Raw genomic sequence first — 19,276 nt, forward strand, 5'->3', positions numbered from 1 at the left:
AATAAAACACTCAAAATCATATCACAGAGACAAGACTAATCACAGTAGCAAAAATCAAATCGCAATAATAAAACACAGCCCTAATCAAATTGCACTGAGAAAAAAATAACTATAAATTTAAAAACGAGACAAACCCTAATTTTTTAAATTAGTTCACAACTCTATAATATTGATACTTAGAACATTAATCTTGTGAAATAGAGCATTGGCTAGGGCCGTCCAATACTCTTATAAATTATAATAATGTTAATATTGATGGCAATATTGGACATGGTTTTGATTTAGCAGCCTTAAATTAATTCATAAAGATAAAGATTCATACAACCTTAGTTTTTAAAAAATATGTATTTATTAAGTTCAAGACAAACCTTATTTAACATGTTTAAATATTTATAAAAAATCTAGGGGAAAAAAACATGTTTATTTTAAATAGGCAAATAAAATATATAAAAATTCTTGATACCAATCACATTTTGTTTTAATTACATATAACATAAAAACAAAAATATGTACAACTTTGAAAGTAACTCAATGAATATTTAATAATTAATCACAAAATACATTTGATTAGTTTAATACTAATGAATAATGACTAATTGTTGGAAAATTTTGTAATGTATTTAAAATGGTGGAAAAAATGGACAAAACGCATAACACAGCTCGGAACCTGAATCTATATAGAATAAATAGGTTTATCATTTTCAAATTGATTTGCCTAACAACAACAAAAATGACACTATAATGATTTATTTAAAACTATACACTTATATTTACGACATGTAAATATTATTTATTTATTTTGTTAAATAAGATATAAATATATTAAATTATTGATAAATGTGTAATAAAAGGGTTGTAAACATGTTAAACTCTTATTAATATATTAATAAGTTTATCAAAATCAAACATGATTTTTTTTATATAAATAGGTCTGATCAGGTCAATCTGTTTATAAATGACTGGAGTTTGAGTTTAATTTTTTGATACGATTAAAAAATAAGTTAGGTTTGAGTTTAATATTTATTATAATATCTAAGTCTCAACATAATACAATACAAATACAATTTATGAATACTAAGTATCACACCTAATATTTATATTAGATGAACCTTTGTGCTTGTGAAGGGCCAAAAATCTTTTTAAGTACATAATATCCTTTTATTTGTCACAAGTTAATGTTTGCTAACATCTTCAAAAAATAAAGTCTTGATCAAGAATCATTTAATTAGAATATTTTTCTTCTTCATTACAATTATTCATAAAACTAATCATCATAGATGCATTATTTTTTTTCAAATGAATAAATTAATAAAAAGATTTAAGCTGGACTTGATAAACCATGCATATATTTATTAAGTTAATTTTAGTTTAGGAGCTAACAAAACAAATTTAAATTATACTTTATTTAATTAAACATATCAAATATCATCATGCTATTTTCAATTATTGTCTCCTACTTGTTTGGATGGGTACGAGGGTCTTTTTCATTTTGGTTAATGCATATACTTTTAATTTTAAATTTCATATAGATATTTCTCCAAGTAAAAATAATAATATGAATTGAAATATAATAATATAGACCTATAAAATATTAAAACAATTCTACAATTACACACCCTTTAAAAAGGGTTCATCGATGCACTCGGTATTTGAGAGAATTTTTTAGTTTAATTTTTTTATGCTCGTCTACGTTGTAATTATTTAAGATAAACTGTAAAATTTTAAGAGATTCAGATAAATTTATCATACTAAAAATAGGGTTCAAACAATTTATTGCACGAGAGACTCTTTTATTTTATCAGCGTGTAAAAATAGATGTTTGAACTCTATTTTTGGTGTGTTAATTTTTTTTAAAAAATTTCTTAAAATTTTACAAAATATCTCAAATAATTACAACGTAAACGACCATATAAAAAATTAGACCTAAAAATTCTTCTAAATGTCGAAACATATAGGAAATATATCACTAGAACCCTTTAGGTAGTAGAAGCATATATTAAAATATAATATTAGATACCCAAATAATGCATGCAAGGAATAAAGATAAAGATTTCAATATTTATTTTTATATTGCTGAGAAAATATGTCACATAGTGTAGGTTTTTTTATTTTATTTATTTTTTCAGGTTGGAAAAATAAAAATCCAATCTGAAATAAATCATTTATTATTTCATAGAAACTGACTTAGAAGATTCAGGTCTGAAACATGCAACCCTTCTAATAAATTAAACTGAAAATAAAGACAAACATAAAAGACTGCATCAAATTTTATAGAAATTAAATATTTATTAATGATTTTTATATATTTATTTGCTATGTATATATACTCAATATATATTTTTTGATCATGTATGGAAGAGAATAAAAGAAAGAGAAGAAGAAAAATCCATAGGAAATATTGAATGGGGCTATGTATATAAACTCAATTAGTTCATCTTCTTTAAAATAATTTATGATAAAAAATTATTTAAATTTAACTTTCGGTTGCAGATAAATATTTAAATTTAATTTTTAACGATAATAATACTTAAGTTATATTTCTAAAATTTCTATAAGTACTCAATCATTAAGTGTCAAGTCATTATCCACATGTCAGTTTTTGATTAGTATATTTTAATTAATTTTTAAATAAAAATAAAATTTTTATGGCAAAGACCAATCAAGAATTGTCATGTGGCCATTGACTTGAAACTTAACAACCAGGTACCTACGGAAATTCTAGAAATATAAAAGTATTGTTACCGTCAAAAATTAAACTTAAATATTTATACCACAAATAATTCTCTTCTGAAAATGTAATTATTAAATTGCTTTTACATATTATTGATTGAAACAAATTTACTTTATTACTATATATCTTTTTTTCATCTTTTATTTAATCTTTATAATATCTTTGTTCCCTCTCTCTACCAACTAATCATAGCTTTAACTTTAAGAACATATTTTGTGAGAAGGGACCAAAAAATATTACTATTTTACTTTTACATGTTGGGTGATTCTAGCTCACTTCTATTTTAATCCTTTTGTCTTTTTTTTTAACAAAAATAATTGACATATTTTGTGGAGTCCACTTGTTTGCTAGGTTAAAAAAAAAACAGCAATATTATTGATTATATTCTCAGTATATAATATTAGCAAAATAGAACACAAAAATATTCTATGAATTTTTAGATGCAAGTTTATCATTTTTTTTTAGATAATGATTCCTTAGAAATAGAATAAGGTATATTCCACTAGGATATATATAATTATTTTCACATTATTATATGTTTCTTATGCTACATATAATTTCACTCCAATTTAAACAATTTTTTGAATAATAATTTCTTTTTCTTTTTCTAAGCATCATTCCAACTTTAAAATTAATTGTTAAATTCCTAAGCATTATTCCAAGTGATGTTGGTTAGTTGGAATGTAATAAACGATATTGGTAATGGAATAAAAATAGTAATAGAAATTAATTATAATGTTTAATTTATTATTGAAATTAGTGATAAATTAACAAAATTATTCTACTTAGATTCTATATTATTATAAAAAAAAAAAAAAAAACTATTAGAATCATCTTTATGGGAAGTTTTATTTGCACTTACACCCCACAAAATGATATATATACCCTAATATACATAATAATAATAAAATAAACTTAAAATAATTTTTAAAAATCATTCTTAATATATTAGAAAAAAACTCACATTATTTTGAATTAATGTCAATATTTCTACAAAAAAAAATTCATATATATATTTTTTAAAAACATGTATAATTTTTAATTTTTTTAAAAAAAAAATTCAAATATTTTTTTAAAATAATTGTTTTTATCATAATATTAAAATATCTTTTTATTTTTATATAAAATAAAGATTATTATTTATAAATTTTTGAAGTACAATTAAAACTCCTTTATTTTATTTAGTATTCTGTAAAGTAATCCTTATTACATTAAGAGCTCATTTGATATGCTGAATTGTATTGTATAAGTATATTTTAATATAATATTATGTTTAATCGAATGGCCTCCAAAATTGATAGTATGGTGCGTGACTTTTGGTGGGAGTTTGAAAAAGAAAACCACGAGATCTACCTCAAAGCGTGGGACAAAATGTGCCTTCCGAAATCCTTAGGGGATTTAGGGTTCAAGAAATATAGTGAAATGAACCAAACCTTCTTAACTAAGTGGGAGTGGAACATCCTGAATATAAGTCAATCTCTCTATTGCAAGGTGCTTAAAGCGATGTACTTAAAAGGAAAAAAAATTTTAAACTGTGGTTTCAACTTACATTGTATTAAAAAATTTAATCGTAATAATTAATATAATATATTATTTTATTTAAACAAAGTATTATTTATTATTAATATAATACGACTATGAGACCATTTCATCACTTTTAAAAGCAAACACTCTAATGGGGGTAATTTCATTTCATTACAATTCTCGATAAAACAACCAAACATGCCACTATCAATCCACTTCAAATTCAATAATAATAATAATAATAATATAAAAAGATCCCAGCTCAATCCAAACCTAAAAGACAGTTCCAAGAATATAGGTTAGGGATGTGATTGTGGAGCCATAGAAACAGATGGTGGCCCCTTCAAAATTTTGAGAAAAAAAAAAAAAAAAATCTTACTATTTATTTATTTTATTTACTTAGAATAATCCCCAAATTTCTTTGGAAAATCTGTAATTGGCCTTCTTAAAAAAATTCTTTTACTGTTTGATCTCCTTAAAAAGGTAACACCTTAACTTATGAACATTACTTTGAACTAATAACATATTAAATTAAACAAAATAAATGAAAAATCAATAAAAAGTTAAAAACATGGCTTCAAAGGGGTACATTTTTATATTAGAGAAACAAACATGTACTGGATTTTTCTTAATTAAATATAGTTTATATTATCTATATATAGGAAAAACATGTGAGCAATACCCAAAAAGAAAAGTTAATGTTTAAATTTTGACACTATAACAGGTAATAATAAAATTGGTATAATTTTGTGAAATAAAATTGGTATACAGCCTTTCAATGGGAGAATTGGAAAGAAATTTTCCAAGTAGAAAAGAAAATTTGCAATCTTATTAAACCATTGATAATTTAATTTATTAAACAGTAATGAAAAAACAACAGCAAAACACTATGATGATGTTAATTAATAAATCTAAATGCCAAAAGAAAAAGCTAATAAAAGAATAGGAAATAAGAGAAGGCCATTTTATAATATGTCCACTTCAAGAGCCTCACTGACGTTTTCTCATATCATCAAACATCCTACCAAGAAAATAAGACATAAATGAAAGAAAGGGGGAAAAAAACATAAAAAAGAAAAAAGAAAACGGGTTAGAAAGTAATGATATGTGCACTCAAAATGTATGACGTGGTTTTTCAAACAGTCGGGTCCTAGTTTAGATAAATGTGATTGGTTGAAGAAACTGTAAGTAATATTTCGGTGCATATTTTGGGTACACATATTAATGTCAAGTAGAGAAAAATGTTACTAAGCATGTATTACTACCCCAAGTACAATAATAGGACATGGAAGACAAAGAACACTATCTATCTTCACTAGTAGCCTAATCAGCAAAAGGTAACTCAAATGGTCACAATGTCAAAGGTTCGAGTCTTTTCTGGGTATTTAAGTCCTCTAGTATTGTAGGATTCAACGGTAATCCTAGTTTCGATAAAAAAAACACAGCAGAAGGTATATCTGTTGATCTAGGAGATTGGTAACCATGACAAAAGGGATACTCTTTTATGTGTTTCCACTCTAAATTTACTGCAAATCGAATTCTGAAAAGATGCAAGAAGCATCCCAAACTATATATAAGTATAATACTTGTTTCAAACAGAAATTTTCTAGTATCTGGTACAGTTATACCAACCCCCCGATATGACCGAGTTTATATCTAGAAATGGAACTCAACTCAATGGTTGAGAAAAGTTACCTGTTTATAATCAACATCCATTTAAGCAAAAGAACAAAAAGTGAATCAGCCCGTCTGCTCAAACTCATCATGGTGCAATCCCTCCCGGCAAAACCTGATTTTCACTTGACTTTACGCATGGCGTTACCTAACCAAGATAAAGTTTCTGGGAAAGGAGGGAAGACAAAAAGGAAAACCAAAAAAAAAAGAAAAAAGACAAAAAAAAAAGATGGCGGATTGAGTAAGGTACAGCATCTATCAACATACTTACTAATATGCATTTGAAAAGACAATCAACAACACCCCCCCATAACCTAGTCCTTGGACATTTACTTATCAGTAGCATTATCACATGCTCTCCTTGCAAAACTATTAAATCTGTTACTGCATACCTTTCATTTACATCACAACAAAAATCAACTCTGCCAAAATGAATCTCACAAAGCTCCAAAGAAATCACACCATGTATGAACCTGCATGTGTTTGGGACATAACAGGCCCAACACTCCATCAAATGTACACAGAAGTGGACCAAATATCAACCATATCAAAGAAGCCAACAACAGATACTCAACCAAAACAAATAGAAGAAAAAACAATGAAAAGGAAGTGGGAAAAAAATGCAGACATAACCGGACCAGATATTCATGTCCAGCTTATTACAACATGAAACATGCTTTTCTTCGAGTTTTCTGTGTTAACTTGCCTAGATCAGATATTCATTCTTTCTAAAGCAAAGATTTTTTAGCAAATCAGGGAAAAAAAATGAGATCATCTTATGCAAAGAGCAAAATCTTAACATCCTTTAAGTAACACAAATTATGTCAAAATGATTAAGTTTATTTCCAACATACATCAATTAGTAAAAGAAGCTCACTACAACCATGCATTGGTTCATTGCAGATGAAAGCAGAACATCCTTGAAATACATAACTATCCAGCCCACAGACATTTATCCAATCTATTCCAAGAGACCTGCAAAATATTAAAAAAAAAATAGAGCATATTCATGAAGAGCCACGCCAATAGAAAAATTAAGCAATCTTCCAAGAAAATGGTCCTCCTCATAAAGTTAAATTAAGCCCCGTTTCTCAGAATCGCTAAGCGCCTTCATAAACTTCTCAAATTTAGGGTATGTTTTATCGGGCACTATGACTCTTGTCAACATCCTCAAAATGAAGAATCTTGAAATCAAGCAGTCCTGCCATCAATATAATTCTTTGAGTCTTATGCACTCGTGTCTGTTGGACTATCTGCAATGTCATCCATGTGCCTCGACTTCCCCAAATAATTTTGATCTTCCAGTTCTGAAATAAATTTAAGATTTTTTATAAGGCATGCCAATGATAATGGAAAACTCAGAAATGCCTAGAAAATATCATATTCGTAAAGAAGAAACATAGATGTTAACAGGGTTAGGAGAAAAGATAGGTAGGTGTGCTACAGTACCAGCTCCGGACATCTCCAAATGCTCAGGGATCAATGCTTCCTTCTTGCTTGGTTCCCCTGCATCAAAGAATATGCTGTCACTTCAAAATATCAGAGCTCCTTCCCGGTTATTTTTTTAGATGTATGTATTCCTGGGACATATTTACTCCGCACATTCTGACCAACTTTAATTGCTATAATTCCTCTGAGTTTCCCGCCACCCTCCCCCTAAATAAATAGCCAGTACATTTAAAGAATCTAATAATTTATTTTCCCTAGAAATGCTAACTTGGTATGCAAGCTCAAGAAATCTATTTATGTTACAGCGATAAGCTAAAGCAGGTACCTAGAGTTAATGTTCACATTCAAACTGGTTAAACTTAAACAGTGAAGGTTTTATTAATATTGTCAAATTACTTACCTTCAGAATCTGACATAGATCTTCTTGGGAGTTTTGACTCACTTTCATCTGAACTACTTTGATATCTGCTACTTTCATTGGGAACCTTTCGTTCTGATGAATTTGACCTGGACCGTCTTCTCCGGTGACTCTTGGATTTCCCCTCTCTACTTTCCTTTATTTTGTCATTTGAGTAATGCTTTTCATCAGCAGAGCTAGACCTGGAGCGCCTTCTGTGTTTAGCTTTATTATCATCAAAACCTCTCAAGGATGACCCACTTCCCTTGTGATGCTTAGCCTCAACAGATCTTGACCTGGATCGTCTCCTACCCCGATGCTTTGGTTTTTTCCCCTTACTATCGTCTAATTTTTCCTTCATTTTATGCTTGCTGTCAACAGATCTTGACCTGGAACGCCTCCTTCCACGATGTTTTGATCTTTCCTCTCTGGTTTCTCTCACTTTGTCATCAGAGTTAATCTTATCTTCCAAAGAGTCTGACATTGATTGCCTTCTATCATCTTCTTTATCTTCAGTTTTTGCTTGGTTTACTTTCTCATCTGAGATATGCTTACCTTCCAAAGATTTTGACCTTGAGCGCCTTCTGTCACGATGCTTTGATTTTTCACTTTTGTTACCATCCACTTTCTCAGTGGAACGGTGCTTATCTTCCACAGATTTTGACCTGGACCACCTTCTATGTTTGGATCTAATCTCATCTGGACTTTGTGGAGATGACCTTCTGTGATGCTTACCTTCTGCAGATATTGATCTGGACCTCCTTCTATCACTATGCTTTGATCTTTCATGGCGAGTTTCATCTCTTCTGCCATTTGAGTGATACTTGCCATTTGGAGACTTTGACCTAGAGCGTTTTCTCTGCTTAAGCTTGTGATCTTCATCAATTCTTGGAGACAATCTATTTCCTCTGGTGTGATTTGGTGATCTTGAACCAGCACGAGTTGCTCTACGTGGAGAACCTTCCCGATGACGTTTAGGTGACACAGAGTCAACTCGATATGATTTTCTTGTTCCTGGGCTAACACTCCTACTCCTATGCTTTCTAGAACTAGATGAATAGTAATCGCGTGATCTAATTGAATCTCTTCGTCTATATCTGTCATTGATATCCCTAAAGTCTCTATACGGACGTCTCTCATTGTCATAGCCATGACGAGACCTAAAAGGTGATCTAGATCTTCGATCTCTTGGGTGGCGAGATGGAGGAGAGTAGGAAGGTGACTTTCGCCGTCTTTGATAATTGATTGGCGATCTTGACTTGGATCTTGACTTTGCTCGAGCAGGTGAAGGTGACCTGCAAATAAAGTAATTAAAGGAAAAAAAGTTAGATATTTATTAATATAATGTACAAAAGATAAACTTAGAGCATGCACTAATATAACAGAACACCTGGCTTGACTCCAAAATATGCGAGATGGTGAGAGACTGTAAATTAAAATTATAGAGCTTCTTGAAATTAGAAAGATGACATACCGAGATTTTGGCTTCTCTTCCTTCTCTTCAGTCACAAGTCCATCAGCTTTTAATTTCTTACTTATTTCAGCAGCTCTTGCTGCTGCCAATTCTGTCGCAGATTTCATTGTTGCAGCTCGGTTAGCTGCTTGTTGTGCAGTCATGGTTTGCTGCATCACTAAAGCTTGCTGGAATTGTCTCTGTTGCATGAGAACAGCTTGTTGCATCATCATAGGCAAGGAAGAAGACGCTAACTGAGAATTTAAGGCAGAGGATCTCGGAGGTAGTGATTTTGCCATTTCAACATTCATGGGGCGACCCCCAACATCCATATTATTCAATAATAATGCAGCTGTTGCTTCTTCAGGTTTTAAGTATTCTATGTAGGCGAAATGCTTTGAGTCGGTGATGGTACAGTCAACAACAGTACCACAAAAACTAAAAAGTTGTTTCAGTTGCTCTTCAGTGAGAAGTGGGCTAAGATTGCTAACTTGAAGTGTTTTCTTTAGTGCATCAGCCCTCCCAGCTTTGTCAGGTGAACCTGATCAGAACAGCATTATTCCATTATAAAAAGCAAAGAATAATTGAACAGTTAAATTGACATAATCAAAGAAAATCATTGTTTTACATGAATAGAAATAAAAAAAAAAAAAAAAAAGGCCACATAAGTCATGTAATATATGAGAGAAGAATACCAGATAAGTCTTTGCCCGAATGAGCTTGTGCTTGCAACTGAGCAGCATGGGCTTGAAGGGCTTGAGCGGCAACAATTGCCTGAGCAGCAGCCATTGCAGCAGCAGAAGGAGCCATGGGGACTTGACTTACACTGCTCATGCTAGTTGTTGCAGCTAATGCCGTCATTAGAAGGTTGTGAGGAGGGTGATTCAACTTGCAATCAGTTTTGGCACACCGACCATTAAGGTATTCCCGACAAACTTCACCAAGAGATGCTCCAATGCCAGGTAAAATAGCCCCCCCTAAAGCACCAGGAATGATACCAGGGATCATTCCCAGTAATCCTGGAAATGCCCCCGAAACAGATGCAGTATAATTTGGCATATTGGGCATGGTTTGGTTAACTAAATTTGGATAATTAGATGATGGAGCCAGACCAAGTAGCCCCCCATTAGATGTAGTAGCAGTAGCAGTAGGAGTAGTTGGAGTAGTACCTGCTTAGCAAAAAGTAAATGTTCAGATTAGTAAAAATGGCATACATAGCAATGCTCTTCACAAAATAAATAAAAGAAACAAACTTCTTCAGCTAAAACTAGCATTCATAAGAAGAGTCATCAACAAACTACATTATCCTAAGCTATCAACAATGATAGAGGAAGAAAATTTAACACATACCCCATTTGGCTTAACTAAGTAATTTTGACATCTTTAGCAATATTTATACATCATAACTATTTTACCTCACCTAACATGGAATGGAGTGCTCTTAGCTGTAAGCAAAATAAAAACTTATCCAAGCAAGACCTTTAATATTTAACAGTAAGCAGTAGATTAAGACCGTTTAGTAAAAATACTGTGAAAATTTTTATTAGCAAAATAACTTTACAAAGAAAAATTATTAGCAAAATAAACATGAATGATCGCACAAGCGACCAAAAATTACACAGTACTACCATAAAACGGCCATTATGCTTGCAAAGCCACCATAGATTTACACTGTGACTGTCCAACCATCATGGTCAGATAAAGTAAATCGATTCCGGTTATTTTGCAAATTTTACTATTTCACATTGTTAGTTCGACAAATTTCCCGAACTCGCAAAGCGACCACAGATTTACACTACGACTGTCCAACCATCAGGGTATCATAAAGCAAATTGAGTGTGATTACTATCTCACATTGTTAGTTCGACAAATTTCTCGTAAATTAAGCTACATCAAAAACAAACTTTATGTACCTGCACTGAAGAACACCGGAAATGGACTACCCATAATTGGTTTCCCATTACACTCAATAGTAACCATATAATTTCCTCTCTTTGGCACCACATAGGTAACTGTATAAGTCCCATCACCCATGTCCTTAACCACCCCTTCTTGCTCCGATCCACCAACTCCAACTCCAGGACAAACCTTCACCTTAATTTGAGCACCACCATTAGGAACCTTCCTTCCATCAACATCTTTAGTAACCACCCCAAATGACGACGGAGCACAAGCCGTTCCACCGGCGATTCCAGCCCCAGCCGCCGTACACTTAGAAGGATCCACCGGCCCAATGGGCTTGTTCGACAAGTCCTCAGCTTCTTCGCTCTCGCTATCCGATGAAACCCCTGCTGTTATATCTTTCACACGATTCTTTTCCACGTCTTTGAATGTGGCTTCGAAAGCAGCTTTAGCTGCGGCAGCTTTCTCAGCCTCGCTCTTGATCTTCGCCTCCTCAGCTTGTTTCATCCATATCGGTTTTGCCAAAGCAGTATTATTATTATTATTATTATTATTATTACGATCCGCCATTGAAATTTCAGAAAGAAAAAGGAAAATCCTAACCTAATTCCTGAAAACCTAACAAACACGCGAAAACCCTAATTCTTCAAACGATTAGCAGAAATCAGCCATGGAAATAGTTCGAATCCCTAGAATCGAAGAAAACCCCCCGAAAAGAACAATTTAGTGAGACTTTTTTGAACGTTTTCGCGGGAATTTTCTGGGAACCCAAACAGGAAAATTCGGAAATTGGAGTTTTTGAGGTTTGGAAAAATGGAAAGGTCTCTCTCTTTCTCAACCAATCTAACACTCTCTTGTCTGATTTGGTTTGAAGATAGGGCAACTAGTTTATGATGTGAAATTACAATTTTGCCCTCAAACAAGGGGGTGGCAATTCGTGTTCGTATGTTCTGTCGATTAACATGAATACGACATTTATAATAATAGCATCTCTAATGGTTAAATTTTAGAAAATGCTCGCTTATGTAAATTTCTTATTTGAACGCGAAAATATTATATCATTAAAGTTAAATAGGTGCTATTATAGAAAATTGTATTGAACATGAGATTGATGCTATCTTTTTTTAAAAAAATTAAAATAAATAAGTAGTGTGACAATACTTATAATTAAAATAAATAATATATTAAATAATAATTTGTGAGATCATAATTATAGTATTTTTAAAATGTGCTATAGTACTGGGTGTTTTTAGAATTAAGAGTGTTAAAAATAATGTGGAAGATAGATAAAATCAAATATTATATTTTTTTTTTGGATGATGTGGAGATTTTTAACACTTTTAAAAAATGTACCATTGAAGATGCTGAAAGCATTACATTAGTTACATTAATGGTGCTCAAAACCTTTTAAAAATTGCAACTTATGTGAGAAAAATTTATTCCTTAGAAAAACTAAATAATAAAACTTTAATATTAATAATATAATCCCCAACTTTTAATCTTATCAAGAGAAAACCTATAAAATAACAAAAAAAAATAAAAAATAGTATCTAATATTAAATAAATATATAAAATATTCATAAAAAAATATTATTTAAACATAATTATATGATTTAAAAGCTAAAATTAAATAATGTGTCTAGCTTTTTATTTTCACACAAGACTATTGAGATTGTGTGGGCTTTAAAAAGATAAAAATGATTAGATATTTTATTTAAAATATATGTGTTATTTTTGAATATCTCAATAAATTTATCAGCTAATTAGTGAAAATCTTAACTTTTTCAAATAATTTGTCAAGATTGGCCTTGTCAAACAATTTGTGAGCTAACTAGTGAAAATCTTAACTTTTCCACCAGAAAACTAGTACTCCCATGGGCAAAGTCACGTAGAGCTAAAGTAGGACGGTCGGTTCTTCTAAAATTCGACTCGGTTCTAAATTATTTGAGACTTATACTTAAATAATTATTCAATTATATTATAGGGCCCGTTTGGTATGCAGAACTGGATTGGATTAGACAGGCTAATTTGTCCAATCCAGTGTTTGGGCATGTCTGGGATTATTTATCCCATCCAGCAGGGTGGGATAAATAATCCCATGCAGGTGAGTTTTTTTTTTTTGTCGTTTTTTTAATTTAAATTTTATTAATATATTTTAAATTTAATAAAATTTAAAGGAAATAATTATTACACATTTATTTGTACATTTTTTTATCAAAAACTTATTCATTAAAATTAGTAAAAATGTATAATTTTGAATTATTATACATAAGTTTTTAAAATTTAGAATATTATTAATTAAATAATAGTTACTTAAATTGATTCTAAGAAAAAAACTATGACAATAAAATTATATATTATTTTTAAATTACTAAAAAAATTATATAAATATTTTAAAAAGTTAATATTTATATTAAATTAGTGATTAAATTAATGATTAAAATAAGCAATTTTATATTATTCAATTATTTGTATTTTACTATTTTTATTATTTATTAAATAAAAAATATGACAAAATATTTTATTATATATTTATGATATATTCTTAATTATATATGATATATTATTTTTTTTTTTGCGACGAATTATTTATTTATAATTATATATTTTAATTTTAATTTATTATTATATATTTTTATTTAATTTAAGTTTTTTTTTTTTCTAAAAGCAAATAAATAAAATAGTCCAGTCCATTCTTAAACCAAACACATGATTACTTTCAGCATAATCCAATCTTGTCCAGTCCAGTCCAATCATTTTCAATTCAATCCAGTCTAATCCTGCGTATCAAACGGGCCCTAATGCAAGTGTAGTAGTATAAAGTTCTTGTAATAAGCAAATAAAAGTTTGGCACATACAATTTTTTTTGCAAGATAGCTTGCATGCAGTTCTAAAAGATAATCGTTGGCTACAATGAATTTTAATTAGTAAAAATTTAATACCAAACTCTAAACATTTACTAAAGCACTCCCAATCTCCCCTATCTGAATGATAGCTGGATCATTGTTAATTGGTACCACCAATTAATAATAATAATAATAATGTCAATGGCTCATCTCAAGAGTGGGGAAAAATCAGCAAATATTCCACAAGTACACATTTTCTTTGTCTGAACATCATCAACTTCCACTAATAAGATCATGAAAAAATAAAAGCAATGGGGCATAACAATTTAGGGAATTAATAATTCTCACCAACATATTGTCAAGTGTCAACAAAAAGTTAATCATGTCTAAAAAGAAATGTCAAAATACCATGGACCTGTTTAGAATTATAAGGACAAAAAATACCTAGAATTATTTAACTTTAACTATGGAACTATCTAACATATACCTCTAAGGATAGGTTCAAGCCAATATTCTTATATTTAAGTTACAATATATAAAATACCTTGATTTATATTCATAGACTTTGTCACTTGGTGGAATTTGTGATCATCCTTTTTCTTTCCTTCTGATCTAAGGATCGTACTGCCATTAATGAAGCAAATTACAAAGTGAGTACAGAAAGAAATATACATATAAGAAAACTCTACGGAGAAACAAAAAAGTCCCTTTTTATGAGACTTAAAGACTTGCAACAACTTACTAATAAGAATGTTGTGTGAAATTTAAGCAAGATCTTAAATTCTATACAGACAAAGGTAGTGTGAATTTGAGATTAAGAATGCCTCAATATTTGATCTCACTCTTGGAAGTCAAACTTATCAAGCTCCCTATATACGAATCGACTGCTAAGCTCGATCGAGAAGCACTCTCAGTAGCCATACCCTATGAGTCGAAACTTCAGAGCATGGATATAAGAAACAATAGAGAGAGGGGAAGGGGAAGATACAGGTTTTTTAGGGTTTGTGATTATTTGGTCTTTTCCTTAGGATGGAAAAGGAGGAAGATCATAAAAGTAAAGTTTCAATTCCCTTTTACACCGTTCACCCAATGGGAGACCACCACATTGACGCAATCTTGGACTTGTTGGTCTTTTCAGTAAGGAATTGTATCCTCTATCCATCTCCCCCTTACCTGTCTATCGCATCTCAACACCCCGATTTGGTTTGTCGATCTCTTCACCGATGAATCGTAGAGAAGAAAGAAGAATTACAATAAATGGGGATCAAGAATCGGAGAGAATGGTCTTTGATTTCATGCAATGATTGAAATATCAATATAGATTTAAGAGAAAAGAAAAAGGAATCTTGTTCTCGGTTTGAATCGCAATATGTTTGTTTGTAGGTTTGAAGAAAGAGAAGAACAAGTCAATCGCGATATTAGTTTTTAATGATAATATTAATAAGTTAACGGCGTTAATGATAACGTTAAAAAAAAATAAAAAGATCGTTAAACCAAGAAATGCCGTTAGATAGGCACTTTTAATATATAAAGATAAAGATATATAAGTATCAAGTTCTTCTCTAATAGATCTTTTTACAACAAAATTATTAATAATTTTTCCTCCTTTAAAGTTCTATATTAATTTAATTTTTATTTAGTTTTTAACTACAAAGTATATTAAAATGAAAAATTTATATTTCACTACAAAAAATTGCTATTTTTAGTTTTAGTGACAACATAATTTTTTTGTGACTAAATGTGACTTTTAGTCACAACAAAATGTTACTTGTGACAAAAACATAGTCTTTAGCTACAAATTGTCACTAATTTAATTTTATTCACAACAAGTATTGTGGCTAAAAATACATTTAGTCACAACAAATTGTAATTTTGTGATTAATATTTTTTGCCACGGACCTTTTAGTCACAACATAGGAATAATAATTTATAATTAGTCACAACTTTTTCACTTTTAGTCACAAGTTTTGTTGTGACTAAAAGTAAGATTTTTTGTAGTGTTTCTCTCCATAAAATTTATATCTTTATATATTAAAAGTGCCTATCTAAAGGTATTTCTTGGTTTAACAGAATATACTTAAAAAATAAAAGAATATTCTGTTAAATTTAACGATTATGTTTGATCTCCCGTTAATAAATAAACCCAATAATTAAACCAAAAAATTAAACAATCTTTTAAATATTAATAATCTTTTTTTAAATTAAAAAAATCATCTTACCTCCATCTCTCTCTAACAAACCTATCTTGGGAGAATATTAATAATTTTTTTTATTTATCTTTTAAAAAAGAAAAATATAGATAAAATGTCTAGAAAAGATAATATAAATGTGAGAATGTATATGAGTATTTATCTTATATGTTTGTGCTTATTTTTAGTTTTATTTTTAATTTTACCACCAAGAGGAGAAGGTTGAAAAATATTAAAATATGAAAATATTATTGGTGCTTATTAGTAATTTGCCAAGAATGTGAAAGTCTATAAATATATAGTTGTGTAGCTATTATTAGATATGAAATGAGATAATAGAACTTTTTTTCAATTAGAAGATTAATGTACATTTTACTATTAATAACATACATTATTATAACACAACTATGTTTTACTTACTAAATATACTGACACATATTTTATTTTTATAAAACAAATTGTTCAAATAATTATACTATTATAATTATTAATTAAAATAAAAAACTAAAATATTAAATAAAACTAACACTACGTGGCTTGGCACGTAACAATCACCTAGTATATTATAATAGATCTATATATGTATATCTAAGAAAACCTAAAAAAAAAAAATTATATAAGAGCTAATATGATTTTTTTTTTTTTTTTTATAAATGTCCATAATAAATAATTAAAATTTTATTATATTTCTCTTCTAGCTTTAGATTTTTATTATGTTAACTATTTTGTAATAAATTACATATATTTATATTAATTTTAGTGATGCCTTTTATTTTTTTAATAATTTACACTATAGAACTAATGTATTGAAGATGATATTTTAGCATTTTTTTTATTAATTTTAATCATTTTACTTTATAAAAAAAAAACATCACAATACATTTATATTAATTTTAGGATATATTTTTATTTTTTATAATTTGCACCATATAATTAATATATTGAAAATGATATATGTAGTATATATTCACTACTACAAAACTGGGCTTTAGAGGCGGTTTTTAAGGTCTTTCAGCGTCGGTTTTGGTGAAATTCGCTACTGACGCTTTATCAGGCGACACTATAAGGGTTAAAAACAACCTACGCTGTAGGGACCTTACGGAGGCGGTTATTAATTATTTTTTAAGAAATTTTAATCATTTAACTTTCTAAAAAATTATTAATTTAAGAAATTTTTCTTGTTATTGATAAACTTAATTTGAATTATTAATATTTAATTTTAAGTTGTCTTCTAATCAATCTATTTATCTATATATTTTTATATCTACATATAAATCTGAAAGAAAAATAAGTGTGGTGACTTTATCTCCTTTTAATTTTTGTACTTTACCTAATTTGCGGTTTTTTTATAATTATTTTCATTTAATAATAATATTAAGAAAAAAGTATATAACAACTTTATTTATACAATTAATTTTTTTTTTGAAACAATTTATACAATTAATTAAATCAATATCACTCTTACATATTGCACTTCCACTAAAATCAATGAGAAATTTATTGACCACTATTTATATTTCTTTGTCCATTAAATTTCTACAGTTTTTTTTTCTAATTATTTATTTTCTAATAAATACTTTTCAACTTTTAATCATGTAAAGTAGTATATATAAATAGAGAACAACACAAATTAATCTTATATTAAAAATAAGTATTTTTGATCACTATTTTTTATTTGTTATATATATAAATTACTAGCAAAAATTACGTGCGAGACACGTATACTAAATTTTATGTTAGTTTTTTTCTATGTTATTTAAAAGTGATATTATTAAAAATTAAAGAAAAAATATTATTAGTTATTAGGTGAGATTATTATTATGTGTATTTAAATATTATAGTTTATAATGTTGTCAATTAAAAGTGAATACCGAATGTAATATATTAGTGTTTAAGAAAGCTTGATGATTTAAATATGTTCTTAAGTTAATCTAAAAATAAATTAAAAGGTGATGTTCCAATACTTAAAGAAACATTACTTAAATGGGTGTAAGATAAAAAGAAAATTAAAAATCAATCTCTAAATTGTTGATAATTGAAGATAGCATTTGTCTAAAAATTGTAGATATATAAGAAAACTAATGATAGTCATTGGTGGATTTCAATCTTCATGTGCTTCGATAGAGACAATAGTGTAATTTTTGTATTTTGCACTTTTTATTCTAGCTGGGTCCGCATATATGTGGATTGTCTATTTTTTTCGTTGATAAATTGAATATAGGAGTGTCGAAAAAAAATGAAAAACCATGTTTAATAAAAAGTGATAGTATTTAATAACAAAATACTATTAAATTATTTGAATTTAAATTATTTTAAAATACTATATTTTATTAAAATAAAACTCTATACGATTAAAAATTTCATATTTATCTTTATTCAAAAAGAAAAAAAAAATTGATAAAAAAAAGAAAAAAAAATAAAAAACTTCTATTATTATCTCTACTGCCTTTCTAAATGTGAATAATGGTCTTTTCTTTCTTCTATATTCTTCTTTATTTTTTGTATATTGTGTTTGCAGCATACATGTAAATTATTACGTAACTTTAAAAAACTTTGCTCCGTAAACTAATGCATATAGGATTTATTATGTAACTCAATCGTAGATGTACAACAGCAAAAATCTAATCGTATATTTTTTTTTGGATTTAATAGGATTTATTTTATTATATATAAATAAAAAGTAACCCATGAATTTCTCATAAACCATTTTATTTTTAATATAAATAAAAAGTCAACATGAATTTCTCATAAACTTTTTTATTTTTAATAATAAACCATTTTATTTTATTTTATTTTGAATATATAAAGGAATTATTAAAATATTTCGTAATATAAATGGAATACTACAGAAAGCAATTCAAACTTGAATTTTTTCCCTACATAAACAAGGGCAAGGACTTATTTGTAGTTTTTCAATGTGTTCTCAATTAAAACTATGACATATCTGATTTGTGCATTAGTCTTTAAGTTTAACGTAGTGTGGTTACCCACCCAATTTATGTATATTAGTGATTTGTTGAAATAAACTAATATATTATGGGTTTTCCTTTAATTATATTTGTGAAGACAGTCCTAGACAGTACGCTTTCTCTATTGTAAGTACTTCGACTT

The 19,276-nt window shown here is 28.6% G+C and overlaps 1 protein-coding gene across 4 annotated transcripts; it reads right to left on the reverse strand.

Annotated features, from left to right (window-relative positions):
• Positions 1–5,062: 5,062 nt before the first annotated feature.
• Positions 5,063–12,072, reverse strand: LOC115722356 (uncharacterized). Of its 4 annotated transcripts, none has more exons than XR_009684435.1 (9): positions 11,142–12,072; positions 9,924–10,397; positions 9,250–9,769; positions 7,779–9,070; positions 7,379–7,435; positions 6,784–7,227; positions 6,322–6,402; positions 5,951–6,095; positions 5,063–5,276 (listed from the first exon to the last, which is right to left on the reverse strand). XR_009684435.1 is itself a non-coding variant. In XM_030651550.2 (6 exons), the coding sequence occupies exons 1-6, from the start codon at positions 11,698–11,700 to the stop codon at positions 7,157–7,159; spliced, it is 2,982 nt and encodes a 993-aa protein (XP_030507410.2). In that variant the 5' UTR covers positions 11,701–12,072; the 3' UTR covers positions 6,687–7,156. The 4 variants fall into 4 exon arrangements, 1 of the variants encoding a protein (XP_030507410.2); XR_009684434.1 differs by having other exon boundaries at positions 6,813–7,236; XR_009684433.1 differs by having other exon boundaries at positions 6,784–7,236.
• Between the last annotated feature and the right edge of the window lie 7,204 nt (positions 12,073–19,276).

The sequence above is a fragment of the Cannabis sativa genome, chromosome 9 (genome assembly GCF_029168945.1).
Source record: "Cannabis sativa cultivar Pink pepper isolate KNU-18-1 chromosome 9, ASM2916894v1, whole genome shotgun sequence".
Lineage (NCBI taxonomy): Eukaryota > Viridiplantae > Streptophyta > Magnoliopsida > Rosales > Cannabaceae > Cannabis > Cannabis sativa.

Coding starts and splice junctions, on each gene's coding strand:
- LOC115722356 (XM_030651550.2), bottom strand. CDS start 11,700: ATGGCGGATCGTAATAATAATAATAATAATAATAATAATACTGCTTTG. Junction 10,398..11,141: donor TCCGGTGTTCTTCAGTGCAG/GTACATAAAGTT, acceptor TTTGCTAAGCAG/GTACTACTCCAACTACTCCT. Junction 9,770..9,923: donor TTCGGGCAAAGACTTATCTG/GTATTCTTCTCT, acceptor TGTTCTGATCAG/GTTCACCTGACAAAGCTGGG.